At 43.5% G+C, this 22,453-nt stretch overlaps 1 protein-coding gene across 7 annotated transcripts in view; it reads left to right on the top strand.

Moving 5' to 3' along the window:
- Positions 1-22,453, top strand: part of sema5ba (sema domain, seven thrombospondin repeats (type 1 and type 1-like), transmembrane domain (TM) and short cytoplasmic domain, (semaphorin) 5Ba) — a 181,226-nt gene that overhangs the window by 149,509 nt on the left and 9,264 nt on the right. For 4 of the 7 annotated variants that reach the window (XR_007113843.1, XM_047600684.1, XM_047600685.1 and 1 more), the window contains 9 exons: positions 5,802-5,919; positions 6,136-6,320; positions 9,572-9,715; positions 9,945-10,092; positions 11,214-11,439; positions 13,234-13,446; positions 18,221-18,391; positions 21,181-21,243; positions 21,794-21,931. Coding sequence is in view for 6 of the 7 variants with exons in the window: in XM_047600684.1 (XP_047456640.1) it covers positions 5,802-5,919; positions 6,136-6,320; positions 9,572-9,715; positions 9,945-10,092; positions 11,214-11,439; positions 13,234-13,446; positions 18,221-18,391; positions 21,181-21,243; positions 21,794-21,931 (1,406 nt within the window). In the remaining variant the exon portion in view is untranslated. The remainder of the gene's footprint in view (positions 1-5,801; positions 5,920-6,135; positions 6,321-9,571; positions 9,716-9,944; positions 10,093-11,213; positions 11,440-13,233; positions 13,447-18,220; positions 18,392-21,180; positions 21,244-21,793; positions 21,932-22,453) is intronic. The other 3 variants (XM_047600688.1, XM_047600687.1, XM_047600686.1) reach the window with 2 other exon arrangements.

Genomic DNA, 22,453 nt, shown 5'->3' with positions numbered 1-22,453 from the left:
TTTGCTCTCTGCCTCATTCTCATTCTCTTCTTTCTCTGTCTATCTTGATTTGGAGCGGCACAGTGTCTCAACTCCAACCTTTTAAATCCCCTGATCTCGTCCGTTTAATCTCAGGTCCAGAACTTTTGAAAAATAATAATTATGGAGATTTTGGCGGGGCCCGTCCTGTGCGATTGTGTTGAGGGGCTGTGTGTGTTTTTGCAGTTGGAGCAGGATGGTGAAGCCAGATGGAAAACTCCAAGACAAACTTGCATGAATATTATATCAATAGTTTAAGCTGATCGGCACTCTGAATCTGAAACTCTGGTATGTGGCATAGGAAATCAGTAGTTGTACTCCTGTTATTTCAATGTGTCGCACACATTCAGTCACATATCAGATGTAGTAGAGGGGCTATCACTCACAATAAAAACTTTAATTGTGTTCGGGTTGAGAGTGTCAGCTTTTAAGAACCTGCCCGACTATATTAGATAAAGGATTGAAAGGGACCTTTCAGGGAAGATTGTGGGTGAGTTCAATTCAGTTCAGTATTATTTATATCTATTTATGTCCTGAAACCCTTGAGGCAAGCACAAAGCAGTTCAAGTATCTCGTGGTGTTGTTTGTGAGGGATGGTTGAATTGGATTTGTTAAGCAAATGCTAGCGACTATATTCCTCCCTTTTTTTAATGTGGTTAGCCTCAATACGCCTTTGACATCGAAAATACAGGATTGACACAGAATTTTCAGATCCACCTTTGATGCGTTTTCACATCGCCAGTAGTTCCAGGTCTGACCTGACCCACTGTGAGAGATGCTTGTCTGTTTTTTGCTCCTTCTCATCGCGTCGACAACATCATCATTACACATTTAAGTGCGTTGAATCTCCTCTTCTCCACGGATGCAGAGCTGCTCACAGCCCTGGAGCTTCTACAATGACACAGTCTGTCAGGCCGTCCAGTGACTAAACTCAGAATGTGACAGGCAGGTACATCAACAACGTCATGTAATTCAGCGGGTCGAAGCGGGCCGTGGCATTCCTGTTCATATCAGAGCCGAGCCAATAACATCCTCGGTCGACCCGGCTTTTTCGTTTGATGTGAAAGGGGCTTTAGAGATGGAGGGTTCCTTTGTGTCTACAGGGCCAGTTGAGATAGTTGAGGATCGAGTGAGGACGCATCCTGGAAAGAGAACCTTTATCAGACTCAGAATTATATGTTTCATCTAGCCTCTTCAGGAACACGTAGTCTGTTGGCAGAGCGACCTGACCTTGGATAAGTGCATGGAAATGAATGTATGTGACAGTGTTTATCTCCCTGGAATCCAGAGAAATATAAGATAATGAGACACTTAAGATGGCATGAAGCAAAGGAGTTTAAAGATCTCTGGCTGTTGTTTATGAGTGATGGTAAAATTGTGTTGAAGCAGGAGACGAACCATCAGTCCACGTCCTAACCTTCACCTGTGGTCGTCGTGAACTTTGACCAAAAGAATGGCATCACAGATAGAAGCAGCTAAAAAGTTAGCTGGACGGATCTTTTTGCGTCTACATGGGCCTGTTAAGGTAGTCCAGGATGCATCCTGGAAGGAGACACCAGACCAGGATCCGAATTAGAATTCCATGGACGGATTACACACCTCACCTTAAAATACATAAAATGTTTCTCCTCTTTTCTAAGGCTCTGGTTATCTTAGAGATGTAGGGATCCTACACATCAGAATCGCAATCAGAACTCCATGGCCGGATTACGTATCTCCTCTGGCCTCTTGAGGAATTAGAATACTTAGCCTGTTGGCAGAGCAACCTGACCTTGGATAAGTGCATGAAAATGGATGGATGTATCAGTGTTTATCTCCCCGGGGTCCAAAGACACACAAGTTAATGAGTCACTTAAAACGGCCTCAAGCTGTCGATAATCTTCCGATAGACAAGGGGCTTGTGTATTACGTCCGTATTCTTGTATTCTTGCCTACCTCCTCGCCCAATGTAACCTTGGATAGGACTGAACTCAGATGATTAGATTCAATAACGGATGCAGACACTAGCGAAGACTTCTCACAAGCAGTTTTCAAATATTTTCTTGTCCTTTATCTCTCTTTGTAGCTTGTCTCTAACTTCTGATGATGCAGCTCATTTTTATTCACAAGGGGCTAAAACTGTACAGAGGACAGTTTGCTTTTTCTTTTTTTTTGGCACGCAGCCATCCCACTTTCGTTTTCCAGACATATTTTTTTTCTTGGACCTAGCACCTTGACCCTGGCTCCAACTGCGGCTAATTGGATGTATTAGCGCTGAGTGCTAGCAAGATTTCTCCGTGTTTCCGAATCATCACCAGCAGACTAGCTCAGCCCGGCACAGCAAAGGGGGTAAAAAAAAAAAAAAAAAAGCAAAGAAAAAGTAAAAAGCCCCAGGGACCAGATCTGCCCTCTGCAGAGAGAGGATGAGGAGAGACCGGCAGTGGGGGTCTCCAGAGAGTGGATACAAAAAAAATAACATAGCTCACGTAGGGAGATGCAGAGAGTCCAGCACCAGCATATGCAGACGTATGTTTAACTAAGTTGGACACTGGAGCCATCTTTTCCTAAAGTATTCCACCAGTTTCACCAGCAACTAATAATGGCTGAATGCAATCTATAATTTATCAGTTCTGGTGATCATTTTTTGCAATTACACACCAGCAGCCTGCCATTACACGCAAAGTGAACTATTGTTTTTTATGTCTAGTTGTTAAAGGTTATATAATAAAAAGAGACACTGCTTTTTACAACGTTCAGAAACACTTTAAAATGCCAATTACACCCCCAGAGAAACGGTCCTGCAGATTTATCTTCTGATGCCGCTCGTCCAGACATATTGTTATATGGGCTGTTGAGTTTCGCCGCTCAGTCTGTTTAAAATTTAACCGGCCGTGTTCCTCTGTTTTGCTAAATTGTGCCACCAGGCATGCACGCCACTGAATTAAATATTCGCCGGTGCCCTGCAGACTTGTCAAACCAATTCTCTCACACATAACAGCACACCCACGGTGCGCAGACACGCCCTTACAGCGCACGCTAATGGAGGACTGTTGAGAAAACACACACTTGCTTATGCATGCACTTTCACACGCACACACTCCCTGGTATTCAGATGGCTCGCATTCCTGTGTGTCCTGCAGACTCAGCCTCCTGTCCTGGCCGACGTCCCTCCGCACTTCCTGTTACAGAAATGAGCTTTTCTATTCCGCCCTCTTTCTCTTCCACAATGCCTCTAATTGACTTTTACAGTGGTGCCATTCTTTAAAATAAATAAATAAATAAAGCCGAGCCGTCAGGACGAGCAGGCATCGAGAGCTTTTGGCTCAAGCTTTATGTAGCTGAAGAAAGGTCAGAATAGAGCTTAAACATCCCACTGATGTTAAATCAAGATTTTGTTTTAAAAAGGCCACTGTAGAAGAAACTGCTCAGTATTATAATCAGTATAACTTGGATTTGGAATATAGTTAATAATAATTGATAATAATTGCATGAAATAGGTCATCTAGAAACGTACCAGACGAGGATGCTACTGTATAAAGTCGTCAGTCTAAAACTGAGTCCAAACAAAAAATCCCTCTTCACAATTCTGGCTCGAGGCTTTCCACCAGATTTGACAACGTGCGTGCTGGGATTTGCTCCCCTTCAGCCACGAGAGCTTTAAGGGAGGGCAGCCGCCGATGTTGTCTGTTTGTCTGCCTTCCGGTGCGCCCCGAAGGTGTAAACTTTGGGTTGCATATGGGGGGTCTGTGCAGCCCGGATAAGTGCTTCCACACCAGGAGTAAAGAAAATAAATAAATACAAACTACTGGTTTAGGGAACTGAAATGGAACAAAGGGCTTATATATTATAAGCACAATATATATATGTATTAGAACAGTGGTTGGGGGCCTGGCATATTTTTGATCTACCCTGAGCAAGTGCTTATTTGAGGACGTCGGGACTTCATTGTTCGCTTTTCTGGTTTTGCTGGTTTTGCTCAACCACGTTCAGGTATTAAAATTAACAGTTTAATATGTCACACATTGCCAACTTAATTATAATGTAAATAATGAAATAATCCCAGTGTCCACATAAGAGGACATTGTTTTTTTCACTTGCTGTTGAAAGATGATGCTTAGTTTTCATACTTCTTAGGTCCTACTGATGCCAAATACCTTGGAGAAATTAAAAATGCATACCAAACAAAAGCTCAGGTCTCAGGAGGTTAAAGGGTGTTTTATTTGCACGGACCCCGTGCAATTACACCATGGAGCACTAGGGGTCCGCGGACCCCCTGTTGAGAATCACTGTATGAATAAATATAGTAGAAACGATAAAATGGAGATGATGCTCCACAACAATCTTATTGTCATCATTTCCCTCCAGCTGATTTCCTCTGGTGTTCGGAGATTAATGCATGAGCGTCTTAATCAAATGTCTTTAGTATTATTATTTCATTTAAAGAAGCATTTTTCATTATGTATTAATGCAAAAAAAAAAAAAAAAAGAGTGAATCCAGCACTGAATCTGTCTTTCCCTGAGGTCAGAAGCCTCCCAGCCTGCCCGTTGGCATGCATTACCCTGAGCTAATTAGGCTTCAAATCTCTACCATCGCTCCTTTTCATGTAACATTTACACTCCTCCAATGGGCACTTATTAATTGTTCCGCTCAGCTGCTCTCTGCGAAGGGGGTGGGCCATGCTCTGGAGGAAGGCGTGTTGTTAATCGGAAAGCCAAATGAGAATTCTTTAGCCACGGTGACGGTGCAGAACCACACGTCAAAGTCACACCAGACGCAATATGGTCGACCTTGAGCCAAAATGGCCACGAGCCCCTCCCTCCGCCCTTTTCAATGATCCATCGGGTTCAGCGAACTGTGAATTTGTGGCCGACCTCATTACGATTATTGTTTCATCTGTATTGGAAATTGCAGCCAGCGCCGTAATGCAGCTTGATTAAAATGACACAGGGAAGGTTAGGCTCGTCCTCTTCCGCCTGCGCCACGCGCCACCTGCACACATGCACCCCCCATCTGCCCCCTGTGGGGTCACCTCTGATGTGCTGACTAAGTAGTTATGTCTTTATTAAATCCAATCGGACCTCAGGTTCACCACAGAGCCCCGTCCCTGGCATGGAGAAGCTGCATCAACACTCGGAGATTCCTCAATCTCCAAGCCAAAAAAACACTACAGGGCTCTTCAAATAAACCATGAAGGCCTGTGCCAGGAATGAGAAAACACAACGGCAAGAACTGGTCCTTTCAAAAGAGACGAGGAAAAGAAAATCCACCGCGCTGTAATTAAGGAGAAGGAGAAGGACTTGAGATGAGAGGGAGGAAGAATGATAAGAAAAGGAGACATACAAAAGAAGGCGAGATGGAAGGGAAGGACGTAAAAAAAAAAAAAAAGGTGCCGTTGGAGCCTTAGAATGAGAGAAGTTATTCAGCTGATGCTTTTATTCCGCGTTCCTGAGGCGTCCAGATCAGCTCCGCCGGCTTAGCCTCGTCATTAACAGCTTTAGATTTAATTAGCCGTCATTAAGCCTCTGTTTTACTGGGGGAGCTTACAAATATTTAATCACTGTTTGGGTGATGTTCCATGTATAGTTTTTGTTGGTGTGAGAGGAGAGGAAGGAACAAAGCTCAGATCTTTATATTATTTGTGATGCAGTAAAGAGGGTGCAGATGCAAAACCGACGTTTTAGCGAACTCTGGTACATTTCATGTGATATTAATTAACGAGCGCTGAAATCATTTACCAGAGCTGACACACATTTCTCCTCTCTCCTCCTCCTCCTCCTCCTCCTCCTCTCTTGTCCCTGGGCAGGTTGTGCTTGGAGGCGAGGGACCCTTACTGTGGCTGGGACTTCAGGCAGCGCAGATGCACCACGCTGGAGGACAGCTCCAACATGAGCCAGTGGAAGCAGAACATCACAGTTTGTCCGGTAAGAGCACAACACCTCAGCACTTACTGTAAGAAACAAACACACTCAGACCTCGTGGGACTCAGAGACTCAGGTGCTCTGTTGATGTCATGGTGGTTGGCGTCATCTGTGACTAATTACCTCTGGGAGCTGTAATATAATAAGAGAAGAAAGGTGGATTAGCCCAAAGTGAAACGTGCACCCACCTCACGATGACTCATGTTTGTTTACATGTAGTTGCGGAACCAGACCACCAATGGTGGCTTTGGGCCTTGGGATCCATGGCAACCCTGCAACAACGACGACGCCATGGACGGCGTGAGCTCCTGCCTGTGTCGCTCCAGATCCTGCGACAGCCCCGCCCCTCGATGCGGAGGCAAAAACTGCGAAGGACCCACCATAGAAGTCTCCAACTGCTCAAGGTAGGAAAGAAAAAAAAACATTTTTATAATAACCCTGATTTATTTTCACTTATTCGGTGCATGAAAGGTCTTAAAAACAATAGATTATGTTACAGGCTGTTTGCAGATGCTCATTAGAAAGATGTTTTTAATCGAAATGGAAAAAGACCAAGAAGAAATCAATAGCTTTAGTAACAATGAGGAAGGACTCTATGTTATCTGTGTTCCCCAGATCGATTACAGACCTACTGACTTAGGATGAAAGTTAGAAGTTAGTGGCAGCACAGAAATCTGCTTTTTGTCACATGAAGTCCAAAAAAACTCATCCAAAACGCTGCCGAGCGGTTATTAACAAGATCAAAGAAGCGAGTCCACATTACTCCCATTCCTGCATCATTACACGGGCTCCCCATTCATTTCGGGATGCACTTCTGATTGTTTATAAATCCCCCTTCATATTATCTCTGAGTTTATCACCTCTTACATCTCCACCAGAACCCTCACATCCTCAGACAATTGTGTGTTTGGTAAGAAAAAGACAAGGGACCGGCTCTTTTCTGTTGCAGCCTCTCAGCTCAGGCTTTTAAAAAGCTCCCATTTATTTTCCTTGGCTTTTAATAGTCTTTGATCCGTCTTTATTTTCACCTGATCACTCTAGATGTTAAAAACTTTTATTTCTTGATAAATTGATGTTGATCTTTATTTTACATGTTTTATACGACATGTTGCCTTTGAAGCACTTTGGTGCTTTTTGCTTTTAAGGTGCGATATAAATGAAATAAACTAAAGCAAAAAGATAATCTACAACAAAGCTTAAACAATATCGAATGGATGTGAGGTTTCTTGAGTACTTCACTTTCTAAACACTCATTTAAGTGACTATCATTGATGCAGGTAAGGCGATACTAATCTGACTGGGTAATGGGTAATCTGACACATTACTATTTCCAAACCAGGAATCAGATTCAAGTTACTTACCCAAGTCACCGTGTTTTACTATTTTTCCCATTTTCCTGAGTAAAAATACAATTTTTTGCTTTCTTCTTGCATTGGTTGGGGAGTTACGTCTTATATGCGTCAAGTTTTCAGAGGGCTAACTAAATTTTAATACCACGCAGCAACACAAACGTCAACAACAATGGAGGGAGGAGAGAGATGGTGTTTTCCGATCTGGAAATACCACCACCACCGCTAAAGAAAACAGTTTTAAAGTTCGCTGGACACTCTGTGCTATCTAGCTTCAGGCGCACAACATCGAATTTAAAGAAACATTTGCAGCACGGTGGTCAAGCGAAGCAGAGAGCTGCACCTAATGCAGGAGGTCCCCCACCTCACAAACAACAAGAGATGGATCAATAAGTGGGGGAGAGTTGAGGTAGTCCTGTGTTGTAGAGGAAACGTTGCCTTGTATTTTTATTTATTTATTTTTTTTTTCAGGAAGTAGTTTTTGCAATATGCAATATTTTAAAATGCGTTTTGGATTTGTTAAAAAATGCACTTCAACTAAAGTGAATGTAACTTATAAAGTTACTTAGTTTCTTTTAAACTTAGGTACTGTTAAAATCAAGTAATCAGTAAAGTAACTAAGTTACTTTTTAACAGAGTAATCACATTATTTGAATGACGTCAGAAATGTAAATATACGTCACAATGATGCAGACTTCGAGAGCTGTGATTGGTCTGTTTGGGAGTAGCTTGTTACCGCTTGACAACTTCCAGCTGCTTCTCCAGCTGCACAATTTTGAAACGGATTGTGTTGGATCAATAACAACAGAACACCCCGACGAATTGTTAACTGGGGAGGTTCGGAGGTACAAACATTGAAAGTGAAACAGGAAGAAGAAACAAAAATTAACCCGAATGGCAAAAAACAAACAATAACAAAAAAAACAGCGCCACCTAGTGTTTGGGAGGCGTTTTTTACAGACTACCTCCCACAGAGGAATAAACCAATAACATGTTACATTAGTGTTTAGTGAATATTGGATCATTAACAGACTCTGGTCATGTGACTTTCAGGTGGGCACCACCAACAGATGTTCCAAATAAAAACCTTAACTCCACATCAGTAAATAAGAACTGAAGAATTCACTTATTATAAGATTATTGGTTAAACATCTTCAACCCAAACCAATCCAAGCCTTATAAAACCTGATAAAGCACAAAAACAGATCTGAAAGTATCTTATTCAGACCAGACTCAAAGAAATTCATTTGTTCCCTGCGGTGAAATCTCACTGTTCTGTTATCCTAAACGGGCATTTAACAGAGATTAAAAAAGGACCAGGAGAATATTAAATCCCGTTTTAAAAAACACAGGCTCTCAGTTTGTTACAGAGAAGATTTTGAAGCGTTTCTGCCAGTTTTATAAATAACTCACTAGCAGCCTTGGGGCAAAATGTATTTCTGATATTCTTGAAGAATACGAATCCAGTACATCACTTATTGGATATTATGGAAGGATCCAGTTTGTAATACACAGAGACACATCTAAAAACGCAGTGTAGCATCTTTTTTTAAACAACTATACAGATTTACTACTTCTCTGCTGTGGTTCTCTTTAATTCAATTTCCAATACATCTGTTTACTGAACTACACCTGAAATTGTTACATCATTTCTCTTATGCCACATACAACACCTTTCCTTTTAGGGAGTTTTAATAATATATTTTCACAATTAAAAAACTATTCCAACGCTGTGATAGAGTTTGAATGATCCTGGACCAGCTCATCATGGAAATGACTCAAATATCATCTATCTCCGGACACAGTTCCCATTCATACAGAACATGAGAAGGATGATGAATGTAGGGGGGAAAAAAAAATAAATAAATAAGTAGGTGACATCCATGTTCTCCGTGTGACATCTCTCACCGCCTCCGTCTTCAGGGCACTCGGCCAATCAGTGTCATCCTGGACGGAGCCGATACAAAGAGCTCAGACACCTTCATCCCACTGGATAGCCGTCCCAGATTTAATCCATAGCGGTGAAATTGAATTGTGCTTTTTGCAGAAAAGCGGCAATTAAATCATGAGGAGTGCTGCCCAGTGTGGCGGCAGAACAAAGCACTTAAGCAAATTGAATGAATGTTTCCCAGGAGAAACGAGCTCTCTTTGTGTGTTTGCATTTCTGTTACCGGAAGTTCGTAATCAGAGCGATGATTAGAAAGAAGCTTAAAAAAAAGCCTCTTTCCACCTTAAGTGTGGAAACAATTGTGTCACTGATATTTTTTTTTTTTTTTTCTTTTTCTCCCATGTGTCTGTTGCCATAGAAATGGAGGCTGGACACCCTGGTCGTCATGGGGACAGTGCAGCACAACCTGTGGCACGGGCTTCGAGCTGCGCCAGCGCTCCTGTAACAACCCCTCGCCCAGGCACGGAGGCCGTGTGTGTGTCGGGCCGAGCAGGGATGAAAGGTGAGGACGCACACACTTATTAATAAGGTGCTGATAAGACATTTAAGTCCAACAACAGTTGTCAGAAAAAAAAAAACAGAATGAACAAATTTAACATATGACCAGTACTGATAAATACACTGCCTGGCTGTTTTTTGTTTAATATCCAAGTCTCGCTGTCTATAATTCTCAGTTACTTGTATTTTAATGTAATTCAGCTCAACTAAACTCCCCTTTACCACCTCCACAGGTTCTGCAATGAGGGGGTTCCCTGTCCTCAGCCCATCTTTTGGACCCCGTGGGGAACCTGGACCAAGTGCAGCACAGAGTGCGGTGGAGGCGTCCACTCCAGGGTTCGCACTTGTGAGAACGGCAACAGCTGTCCAGGATGTGCCCTGGTAGGAAGCATCCTCACACAACGTGCCCTTAGATAATGTCAGTGAATGTTACATACACCGATCAGCCACAACATTAAAACCAGCGAGAGGAGAAGTAATTAACACTCAGCATCTTGTGACAATTCAGTGTTCTGCTGGGAAACTTTTGGGCCTGGCATTTATTCATGTGGATGTTACTTAGACATGTAGCACTAGAGCAGACCAGACCAGAGCAGACACCCCCACCCCATAGCAATGACACTCCTTGATCACAAAAACACTTTAGGAACAACTCAAACTCAAAAAACATGAAAATTAAGCCCAAGCTGTTGACCTGGCCTCCGAATTTACCAGATCCCAAACTGATCAAGTATCTGTGGGATGATCCACCGTAGAGGCCCCTCCCCTCAACCCATAGGACCCAAAGACCCCCCCACTAAAACTACAGGACACCCTCAGAAGGCCCATCATGTCCACTCTCTGATGACTCACAACTGTTTTAGAGGCACAAAACACAATGTTAGGAAGGTGGTCATAATGTTATGCCTGATCTGTGTGCATCTAAGATAGAAAAGACTACAATAAAGATAAATATGGATCAAAAAGTTTGAACATTAAATGGACTTTTTACCTGAAGTTCACCTCTTCCATCTTGAAAATTCAATATTTGGAGGGCAAGTTAAAATCCCTTTCTGAGACATGCTGTTTGGGTAGAACATGTTAAAGTAAATGTGCTGTGAGAAATGCTATAATGAATTTTTGAGGCAATATGACTCTGTGGGTGTGCGGTCGCATCAACAGAGTCAAATGCATTTTTTTTATATATATATATAAATATATTCCCTCCTGGCCAAAAAATGTGTGTGATGGAGAACGTGACAGCGCGTCCACATTCATCTTGTTATTTACAGAAAGTGTCTGTTAAAAGTCAACGACATCTTTGACGTCAGTAAAGTGTCACATTTAAATGCAGGGTGATTTCTTTCCCTGTGTGCACGTTAATGGTCTCTGGGAACCACCTGCAGCTCAGATTTATGCAGAATGAGAAGAAGTACTGTATATCAGTATAGAATAAGTTTATACTTTTTATGGATGACACTTAAACCCACTCTGACTCGGGATTCTGCCAACTTCTCTTCCAGGAGTACAAGGCCTGTAACCTAGAGGCCTGTCCGGAGGTGAAGAGGAACACGCCGTGGACTCCCTGGATGCCCGTCAACGTGACCCAGGGCGGAGCGCGGCAGGAGCAGAGGATGCGCTACATGTGCCGGGCCCACCTGTCCGATCCCCACGAGCTGCAGATCGGCCGGAGGAAGGTGGAGACACGCTTCTGTCCGAACGACGGCACAGCGGCCTGCGAGACGGATAGTAAGTCGGCCGACGCGGTGATGCGCGTCAACCCGACACTGTGGTGGAATTTTAAGTTTTCTTTTCTCTTACCGCACGTTGCTAAAAAAAAAAAAAGAACGAACCGAAGGGATAAAAACTACACTTGAAGATTTTTTTTATTTCTCTGCAGTTAGACATCTGAACAGTAGCTTCACACAGAGGCTTTGACCTTTTAGCTACTTGGACTTTGTCCAGGTTGCCTTGTTCAGCAATCAGCCCATGATAGAACAGATCCAGCTCTATCGCACACTGAGCGCAGGATAGCCCTTTGGAATAAACTCCCAATGCGGGTTTGGGATGTGGGCTGTCTCATTATCAAGTGTGAGCTCAAAACTCGTCTCTTCTCTCCTCCTCATCATTAGTTTATTGGATTGGGTCAGTGCACACTGATCAATGCATTAGCCATCAGTGTAAATGTGCTGGACTTAGCACAAATGCTAAAATTTCAGCCGTTGTCCGAAGGCAAGTACACAACACAGACACAGAAGACTTTAAAACAACAGTCATACTAAGGCAATTAAAGAATCAGATTTTATTTTATAAAAAAACAATAATGGACCAAGAACTTGGAGAGTATGCGTCAGATTAAGACAACTATTTAGGCTATGTGAGCACATGTCTGGTTTATTTGTGTGCTGCTAACTTGTATCAGGAATGTCCAGGACTTGAAAAGAAATATTCCTCATTCCTCACTACAAGATCTCCGTTTCCGTCAATTAACAGCTCTAAGCCGAGAGTCGATAGCGTCTGGTATTATTTATGCTGTGCACTCTGCACAGACTCACTGGGACGACTCAGACGACTTCAAAGTGAAAGAATTTCCCTCGGTTTAACCTGCACCTCAGAGACGCCGCTGCCTGATTTAATATACAGTATATTGTATTAATTGGTAAAACCTTAAATTCCTTATTACAGTTAATTACATTTATTACCATTAACTACTTTTTTTTTAAAATATCAGTGTGGCTAGCACCCGTTTATTTTACACAGACACACACCGTGGACCGTTCCCGAACACAGACAACTGGTGGCGGTAAGTGAGAAGGCAGCGCGGCATCCAAAGATTTCTCTCAGTAGGAGTGTGACATGTTGAAAAGGCCCTCCTGTTAGACCTGTTAGCTCCCCTACATGCTGTTAGCGACGGGGTCACAGTCCAGCGCTCCTACACATACACAACGACACACGGAGTTACACAGGGACACGGTCCACTGCTCTCCGCCGGTGGCTTCATGCCCCCCTCTCCTAAATCGATTACCTGTCTCCCCCTGTCAGCCTCCTGGGTGGGTGGGGTGTGGGGGTAGGTGGGTGGGTTGGTGGGTTGGTGGGGGGATCGACTCTGACAAGCTGATGAAACTCTGACAGCAGGGAACTGTGGGACGCATGAGAGACACAGATAGAGTTTGAGAGGACGGGCAGAGAAATGTGCCTGTCGGCAAAGTCATACTTGGTGTGACTTACACATAAAGACTTTGCATGTTTCTTATCTTTCTTGAATTCCTTTAAACTCTAAACATAAATCATTTATATACATATATATAAATATATATTAGGGCTGGGTGGTCCATGAGGAACATGCAAACCTGTCATCATCACAGTAAAATAGTCCATCCTTAGTCAATCTACTGCATTAATTCCTCTCTCAACCAGTAGAAAATGTTGTGACCACGTGAAAAAAAACAGTGTGATACCATCATGATTTTGTAAAATAGTGTGATATACGTTTTTGGTCGTGCCGCCCAGCCCTGACCTGGAAAGTGTTTCTCTCTTCTGCAGCTCTGGTCGAGGAGCTCCTGAAGACACCGGTGGTGAGGATGGCGGGCACGGGCTGGTCGTCGTGGGAGACCTGGTCCACCTGCTCGCAGAGCTGTTCCAAAGGTTACCGCACCCGGCGGCGAACCTGCGCCGGACCGGAGGGCAAGAGCGCCCCCGTGTCGTGCCGGGGCTCGCCGGTGGAGTACCAGGACTGTAACGTCCAAGCATGTCCTGGTGAGTTTATATGAATAAATATCATATAAAAACATGAAAATGAAAACTGCAATGACTCGCTCATGCCATCAGAATCACTTGTTTCCCCACTTGTTGCAGGAAGATGATACTGTCAGAAAACACACCAATTTCTGGAAAGCTAAGAAAGAAAGAATATCCAAGTGTAATACAAAAAAAAAATACAAAAAAATTTTAGGGCATATCTGGTGCAGGTCTACGCATTTAAAGTTATGAACACTTAATGTCCTGTTTTTGCATCTTGTCATTAACCTGGATTAGCCATAGCTGCATCCATTTCTCGTGGAGATTGGATTTCATTATGAGACGCGCTTCAACTCACTCGACTCAGGGAAAAAAATTACTTCTGCGCACGGACTGGATGGCCCTGCAACCAATTGGAGACATTTTGTTGGAAATAAATTCAACATAATGGTGCTGAGATACAGTTATGCGGATGACTGGCAGATATTTGCAGGGGAGTAATCAGTTCCAGTTTTCCCCACGAAAACTTTGTGCACGGTGGAAGTTCGGGGTTCGTACTGAGGCTATCAAGTCATCGCTGCGGCTTCTCTAATAGAACCTAAATACAGAAAAGCTGCAGACACTCAACAGTGCAGATAAAGTCAAGTTATTGGCCTATTTCGAACTCTTCTGGTATAATATAGGTTTGTAAAGAAAAGACGTGCACACTGAGAGAGAGATAGAGACCAGAGATAGGGAGTGGGAGGCTAATGGTGATTATATAATATGCTAAGTGGATCATTAGTTTCATTAGCTAATGGTTACCAGCGGCTACAGCGGTGCAAGAGGAGTTGTCGGGACAAGTTATCTGTTTCAAACTCCTCATCAAATCATAATCAGCTGACCTGGAACCGTGCAGACCACAGCCTCCCACACTGACAGGCTACACCTATTATTACTGCTATTAGACAGGCTGAGGACGGGCAAACACACACAATGGCTGCCCTCAGGAAAAAAAAAAAAGTGCTCGCCTTAAATATTCATGACTGGTACCTTATGAATGAATGATTTATGATCAGTCGGTTGGTGCTGATCTCATTCCTGCGGTGTTAGTGTACGTGGGCGTCGGTTGTTGATATTTGCATGTAATCCTCGGAGGTTAACGTACGAACGGACACTTGTAACCTTAATGAAGCACGGGCGATTTGGCCTCGGCTGTGCCTCCCACAGGGAAGCGGCCCCGGTGAGGACGGCTTCGTGGCATCGTCGTCACGTTTGCAGGCGGCCTCACCGCGGGTGTCCCTGGTAGACGCGTAGGTGAGAAGGACAAGGCCAGCGACAAAAGAGAAAACGAGTGCGAAATAGTAATTGATGATGAAATTAGGGAGAAGGATGGAGGCAATATAGATCGCTGGGGAGATTAGAATGAATAGGGGGAGTGCTGTGGAAGCAGGTGTGTGTGTGTGTGCGCGCGTGTGTGTGTGTGTGTGTGTGTGTGTGTGTGAGTGTGTGTGTGGGCAGTGGGTGAGTCACTTCTCAGAGTTCAATTACGAGTTTCAGTATAAGAAGTTCTGACCTAAAAACAGTCAGCTGAATGCGACAACAACGTACTGTACGTATGACTTTGACATAAAAAAGCTATTATGTGATTATTATTCTTTTTAAATACACAATCAAGTCAACCCCAAAGTCAGACACAATCGCAATCTGAAGCATGATGGAGAACCTAGGATTAAGAGTGGGCGGGTGCAGGTTGTTCATCATTTGAGGCCTCGCACACAGTTCTTCCATCAACCACGACATCAAACATTGATTTGGAACCACTTGTAGTTTCTGGTTGATATAACAAATTTTAAAATGTAGAGAGCAGCAACATGTTTCTCAGTGATGTCTCCACAGACGCTGAATTCAAATACACACCTTCCTGATAGTGTGTAGGTCTCCCTTGTACCTCTAAAACAGTCGTGACTCATCAGAGCATGGACATGGGCCTTCTGAGGTGTTGTTATTATTGGACTCACCATGTGCATTAGCCCATATTTATAACCATATTTATACTGATATTGTGCAATAACTGATATTCACCTGATTTCCATATCTTTGTACATATTTCTTTATATATTATTGGACTCCGGACTCACCATGTGCAGTAATTCCGTGCAATAATTTCCTTCTGTGCAATACCCCATATTCAATGTTATTATAGAGCAACAACTCGGAGCACAGGTTCACGTACACTAGTACATATTGTTATATATATTTCTTATATTTTTACATTGATGCATGTATTCTTACTATAATTGTCTACTTACTCTTACTTATTCTCCCTACATTGTTCTTTGTTCTTTACCCTGGTAAAATTTGAGTAGGAGCGGCTGTGACGAAAAGTAAATTTCCCCTTGGATCAATAAAGTAATTCCGATTCTGATTAGTGGGGGTGTCTTTGGGTCCTATAAGTTGAGGGGAGGGGCCTCTATAGTGGATCATCCCACAGATACTTGATCAGTTTGAGATCTAGTGAATTCGGAGGCCAGGTCAACACCTTGTGCTGCATCTTTTTGTGAGTTGTCCCTAAAGCGGTTTTGTGCGTGTCTGTGTCAGGCTGCTGCCATCGAGGAGTGTCACTGGTATGGGGGGTGGGGGTGTCTGGTCTGGTCTAGGTGGGGGCAGCATGTCTAAGTAACATCCACATGAACAAATGCCAGGTCCAGACTTTTCGTAGCAGAACATTCAAAGATGTTATTTACTTCTCCTGTCGGTGGTTTTAATGTTGTGGCTGATGGGTGCATGTCTCTGGTAATCTGCTGAACCTGGAGACTCTGTAAGGTAATAAAATAAACGTGCAGGTAGAACATCTCTGGCCATGCAGCGGGTTTATTGCGTCGGTTTGACGCTGCAAGACTGAAAGGAACAGGACTGAAAATGGATCAAATGAAACGTTTTGTTGGTTTTGTTTTATACTCATTTACATGACAAAACACCCAACTGTCACAAGATGGTCTGTGTTATTTACTGTATCAATACTGCAACAAGTACAGCACCTTTGTGTCGCCTCAGCTGGCGATAATGATTAAACGGGCGTTTATTAAAACAAATATATCTCAGATCGCTTCTTTAAAGTTCACGAGGAAGTCATGTGAGAACAGGGTAGAGCTTTTCCAAGCCTAATTATATTTGTGATTTGTGGGGTTTTGCCAGGCCTGCTGTCTTTTTTTTTTTTTTTTTTTACAGAATTTACAATCTGTAGTCTGCAACACTGCCAATAAATTTGGTCCACAGCTACAGTATGAGAAAGCAAACAAATGCGCGGCGGACAGGACAGGACAGGACAGGAACGGCGCGTTTCCCCTGTGACACCTCGACAAGACGACACAAGCCATAAATCACACACAGCGTGTCAGCCAGGTAGCCAGTGAGATGTTTAGTAATTGAGGGAGTCAGACTCTCAGCCAGTCAGCTGGGTAAACAGCCAGTTAGTCAGAGAGTCAGTCGGGCAGAGCTGTGGCTGTCTGTGGATGTAGTGAGAGTTAAGTGGCCACAGCCTGCTTTACTCCGTGTCACACTAATCCACTCAGCTAATGGAGTTTTCTGCAGCGCTCTGATGTTACCTGGCAACGCCGCTTTTCTCCGTCAGTCAGACAGACATGGGCTAGTCAACCAGCCAGTCAATTAGCCAGTCACGCTCTTCTGATTAGATCAGATGGAGCATTAAGGGTCCCTGGGGGGGGGGGGGGGGACTGAATCGATGCAGCAGAGACAACGTGGGATATGATTTGATCAGCGAGCCGACGGCAGCGACAGCATGTGGGAAAATATTTAAAACAGGAGCTGTGAAGTAATCACATCCGGTCTATGATATAAACACGCTTCACACAAAGAAGAATGAAGACAAACAACGGATAAATTTGGGCTTATTGTGTGTCGTAAAACAAAATGACACACAGCTCCGGGGAAGATTTAGAGGATTCATCTACCCTGTGGCATGCACACATAAAAAAAATGTAAAAAATTAGGCAAATATCATCCTCAGATTCTTCTTAAAACTTTACTACTAATCATTTTTAATTACATTAAAAATATAACACAAACAAATGTGTCGTGTAGAATATGTTGAGAGAGTCCAGATTTTCCTTTTTGTCCATGAAAAGCAGGTCTCAATCTCCATCCATTAACAAATAAAATGAAGTTGCAATTGTAGATTGACATATACACCGATCAGCCATAACATTATGACCTAATATTGTGTAGGTCTCCTACAGGGCCTGCTTACTTACTTCTGTCAGTGGTTTTAATGTTGTGGCTGATCAGTGTACATACAACATAGACAAGGGCTCTTCAGTGTTTTTCAGGACCCCATACCTACTATATGTGTTCTATATTAAACTAGTGCTATTATTATCATAACTTTGCATTCAGTATTAAACTATCCCTTATCCCTTTACCATAACATATTGGATTCATGTTAATGTGTATTTAATGAAATTTAAATTTGTGGGAGAAGCTAAAAAATGAATAAGTAAATACAAAAAATGTGTAATCAACCAAAGATTTTGCGACCACCCCTGCAGTACCTCCGCTGACCCCTAGGGGTCACGGAGCCCCGTTTAAGACTTGCATATCTATTTTTGTGTGTATGACGACATATTTGACTCTTACAGGCATTTTACTCAGGTACTAGCGGTATTCAAAGTGAGCTAAAATAAATATGTGCATACCTGATACAGAACATTAGTCATAGCTGGTATTCAGGACATTATCACATCTAAAAAGGCCGACGACTACTAACTGTGTAATGCGTGCTTGTGTATTGCAGTGAAAGGCGCGTGGTCATGCTGGTCGTCCTGGTCTCAGTGCTCGGTGGGTTGCGGCGGCGGCCACTACCAGCGAACGCGCTCCTGCAACAGCCCGGCTCCGGCCAACGGAGGAGACATCTGCATCGGGCTGCACACCGAGGAGGCCCTGTGCAACACGCACACATGCGACGGTAAAGTCACGCACGAGCCCCAACTCACGTCACGCCGCCGCCGCTTTTGTGTGCTTCCATCACCTCCAGGCGGGCGCCCGTCTCCCACGCCGTGCCATTTCTGCGCCGTCCCCTTTACTAAATTGCATCTTTCATCTCCTCCTAATGAATAAACCAGGTCTTGATATGTGTGAAAAGATAAACAGAGTCATGCGGCGAAACAAGCAATCCTCCCACCGTGTCGCTTCCCGCTGTGGAGCTCTGAGCACCATGGCAACCTCTCTGGAAGTGTTTTAAAAAGAGATCCACTTGGGTTGGTGTACATATGCAACTCTTACATCTTCAATTTACACAGTGGTTGTCTGATGTCACCACAGAGCAAACAAACAAGAGTAAAAAATCTAATATGTTCATCTGCATTGATGGCGCTGTTTTTGCACAATAATTATTATAGTCATGCAAATCAGATGATGTTAAATTACCCCCAAAAAACGTCTTTTCTCACTCTTCTCCCACCCAAGAACTATTAGCTGCACAGCTTTATTTGTCCAGGTTCTGGGATATCCATCCACCGATGGTATTTCTGTTGCTACCAGATGCGTTTCAGTCATGAAATGTTTTCTAAAAATCCTCTAGTGCGGAGGTTTTTCAACGTTTTTTAAGTCCAAGGACCCGCAAACTCATGGAGAGATTAAGTAGGGACCCTCTACCTCCTATATGTGTTCTATATTAAACTAGTGCTATTTATAAATATACAATATTATCACATTGTGCATTCAATAGTCACCTTATCCCTTTACTAAAATATGTTGGATTCATGTTAATGTGTATTCAACAAAATTTAAATTTGTGGGGGAAATTAAAAAAAATATATATATAAAAAATGTCCAATCAACCAAAGATTGCAGTACCTCTGCAGACCCCCTGTTGAAAACCTGTGCTCTAGTCTTTCACGTGCTTTCATTTTCCTGTACACCATGCTACAAGGTGTGGAACAGTTAATCTTCTACCAAGTTCACTGTGGAGGCAAACGGAAATTAGTTTGAGCTGCTCTAAGCGCTGGAAAAAAAAAAAAAAAAAAAAAAAAATTAGCTCAGCGCTTCTGCAGACAGAAACTGTAAATTAATCCGCAGCTGCTGGAAGACTCAAAAATCCCGGAGGAATCCAGATGATTAAAAACAAAACTATCAAGATGCCATTTGCAATAAGTGAGAAAATATGAACGTGTCCTCTAATAGCCACAATAACCGTATCCACGAAGCCAGATTAACTGATGTATGCAACAACACGAGGTATTAAAAAATATTTGCCTTGCTTTTTTTTTCCCTAGGTTTAATCATGCTTATGATAATGTACAGATCAGCACATCTGGCTTCCCCACAAATTCCCTCACTGTGGACTATGATGTGAATTAGTTATAAAAACCAAACAAAACAAAACATTTAATTTGATCCATTTTCAGTCTTGCAGCGTCGAGCTTTATTACTTTGCAGAGTTTCCAGGTTCAGGAAATTACCAGTGGCATACGCCGATCAGCCATAACATTAAAACCAGTGACAGGAGAAGTAAATAACATAAGTTCAGTGTTCTGCTACGAATGGTTTTGTGGATGTTACTTAGACATGTAGCACCCAACTAGACCAGACTGCCACTGTTAAAATACTCCGTGGCTGACAACCATCTGTGCCACTGACATTAGGTTAAAGGGGTTAATGTCAAAATCAAGGAAGCTGAAAGTATCGTGGGAATCTTTGACTGAAATAAATAAATAAATAAATAAATAACATATCCTTGGTGAGGAAAGAATCTCCAGACCATGTGTCGCCAGCCTGTTGAGGTTTATGAAGACGCCCTCCCTCCTTTACTACCTTTCTGCTCCCACAAGGACACTGAAATATTCATGAAGGATCTGTCTGCTAATATAGGAGGATGAAAAACTTTAACATGGCGGCACATAAGGGCGTTCGGAAGCCCGACTCTGATTCTGGGGTTTAATATAAAACTGCCTTCGGTCTCAGGTCGTCACAGTGTCATTTCCAGCCTTTCTCTCTTTATTTTCCTGGAAAACAGACATTGTTCAGGTAAATATTAATCTTGCGTAGAGGATTTCTGCCTCAGTTGAAACAGTTGTTTCTTCCCCGAGCGTCATTTTCCCCTGAGGTGCTTCTCGTTTTGAATCAGTCCAACTGTCTCCCAGGGGGAGGCTGACCCTTACAGTCAGTGTGACTGGTAATTATGGGCAAATCAAGGTAAATGGCGTTCTGTCTTTTTCCACCCTTTGCCAAGATGTTAATCAGCTTCCTTTATCAGGTTAATGGTTTCCTGTTTGACGCCGACCAACACGTCCAATTTAGCCCCGCGGCAGTCGACGGGCTAACAACCTCTCCAGCCCCGGCCCGTCTCCCCCCGTGCGCTCGTTTATCGACAGGCGCAACATCAGTCATCTATCTGGGTCCTCCTGGTGCGGCTGCCCTCTCCGCATGAGTAATTAGAGGCTGGCTGGCTGTCAGTCACGGGGATATTTGATGCCCCTGTCGCAGGTCATTTGATTAATGTCTCCACCAGTAATGGAGGACATCGGGAAGAACTGCCGGGGCAGAATACTAACGAGGAGCTCGGGGGCCTGATGGCGTTTCCCTCTGACTCAACAGTACAATCACGCAGGTCGTCCGGGTGACAAAAATAAATGGGAATAAATGAAGCAATTAAAGCTCGTTGTGGTGATGCACGGTTATTAAACGGGTTTAAGGTGGTCGGTGTTTTTTTTGTCTTTTTTTATTTTGTGTGTGTTTGTCTCGACGCTCATGCAGAAAGAAAGGAGCAGATGGTGGAGAATAAGCCGCCTGTTTGTGAGCAGCAGACTGATAGGAAAGGTAAAAGAGCCCCGTCCTCCGCTTCTTAAAGGTTCCCTCTGCCAAAACTGCACACTTGAGAGCACGCGGAATAACAAACCATGCTTTTTCCTTCAGCCTTTCATTGCAGTAGCCTGTGGTCCCTCCACTCCAGTGCTTTTAAATGCGGGGCAAGAGAGTGCAGCAAGTGCATGGTTCAAAGGAAGGTGGAAGCTGGAAGTTGGGAGTTTTCTCTTTCCTCTTGGGTAGGCGCCTTTGTTTACTGCTCGGTCGCCTGCTGCGGGGAAACGGCTCTAAAGCTTGGCTCGGGAGACAAACATCTCCACTATGCACTAAACAAACTCTTCGGGCTTTGCTCTTCCAATCCTGTTTACATCACAAACAGTCTTTGGTGTGTTCGGTTGATCGGAAAAGGTTAGCGGCCGCAGGTGGTCGCAGCTTGGGTGGGCGCTTTTTGGTTTCCAGGCCGGCCTTGAGTTTGATGCGGCCTTGTCCCTGGCACGGTTCTCTGGGTTTTTTTATTTTTAATTTATTATTTTATTCCATTGATTGACCTTTTTTCTGTGTCTAGGTGGCTGGATGGCCTGGTCGCTGTGGTCGGCCTGTGATGAGTCAGGCTTGCAGATGAGGAGTCGGGTTTGTGGTGCTCAGGGCAACAACCCCTGTGTGGGGAACAGCACTCAGCGCAGAGACTGCAATGAAATACCCGGTGAGTTAGCCAGTCCTCAGATGCACTCCCCCAACGTTGTCGGGAGAGGTCTAGGATGGCAGGTTGAAAGAGGGCGACGTCCTTTCCGCTTCTGAGAACATCACCGTTTCTTTTGTGTCTGTCATTGTCACAAAACGCAGCTCTTTTGGTTTATTTGTCACTCTTTTGGATTATTGCCTTTGTCACTGACAAACTGTCCGTTCACAAAGTGGAAGCAGGATCACACAAGGTGCTCGCTGTTCTGGTTGTTTGTATCTTGTTTGCCAGATTCTGTGTGTTCCATGGCCCAGTCACAATGGCAACAATAACAAACGCAAACAATGCGTCTGCAACGGTTCTCCGTCATTCAGGTCTTGGTATATAAAAATAAACTAACAGGACTTGTTGGTTTCCTTGAAAATGATTCAGTCTTCAGTTGTAAATATTCTTAAATCAGTTTCCATTCTAGTTCAGACCTTGAGACTGGATTCTCTGGATCTCTAGTTTACCATGCATTGAGGTAAAAATCAAACTAATTCCTCC

The sequence above is a fragment of the Mugil cephalus genome, chromosome 12 (assembly GCF_022458985.1).
Source record: "Mugil cephalus isolate CIBA_MC_2020 chromosome 12, CIBA_Mcephalus_1.1, whole genome shotgun sequence".
Lineage (NCBI taxonomy): Eukaryota > Metazoa > Chordata > Actinopteri > Mugiliformes > Mugilidae > Mugil > Mugil cephalus.
This window is presented reverse-complemented; position numbering and strand designations above follow the sequence as displayed.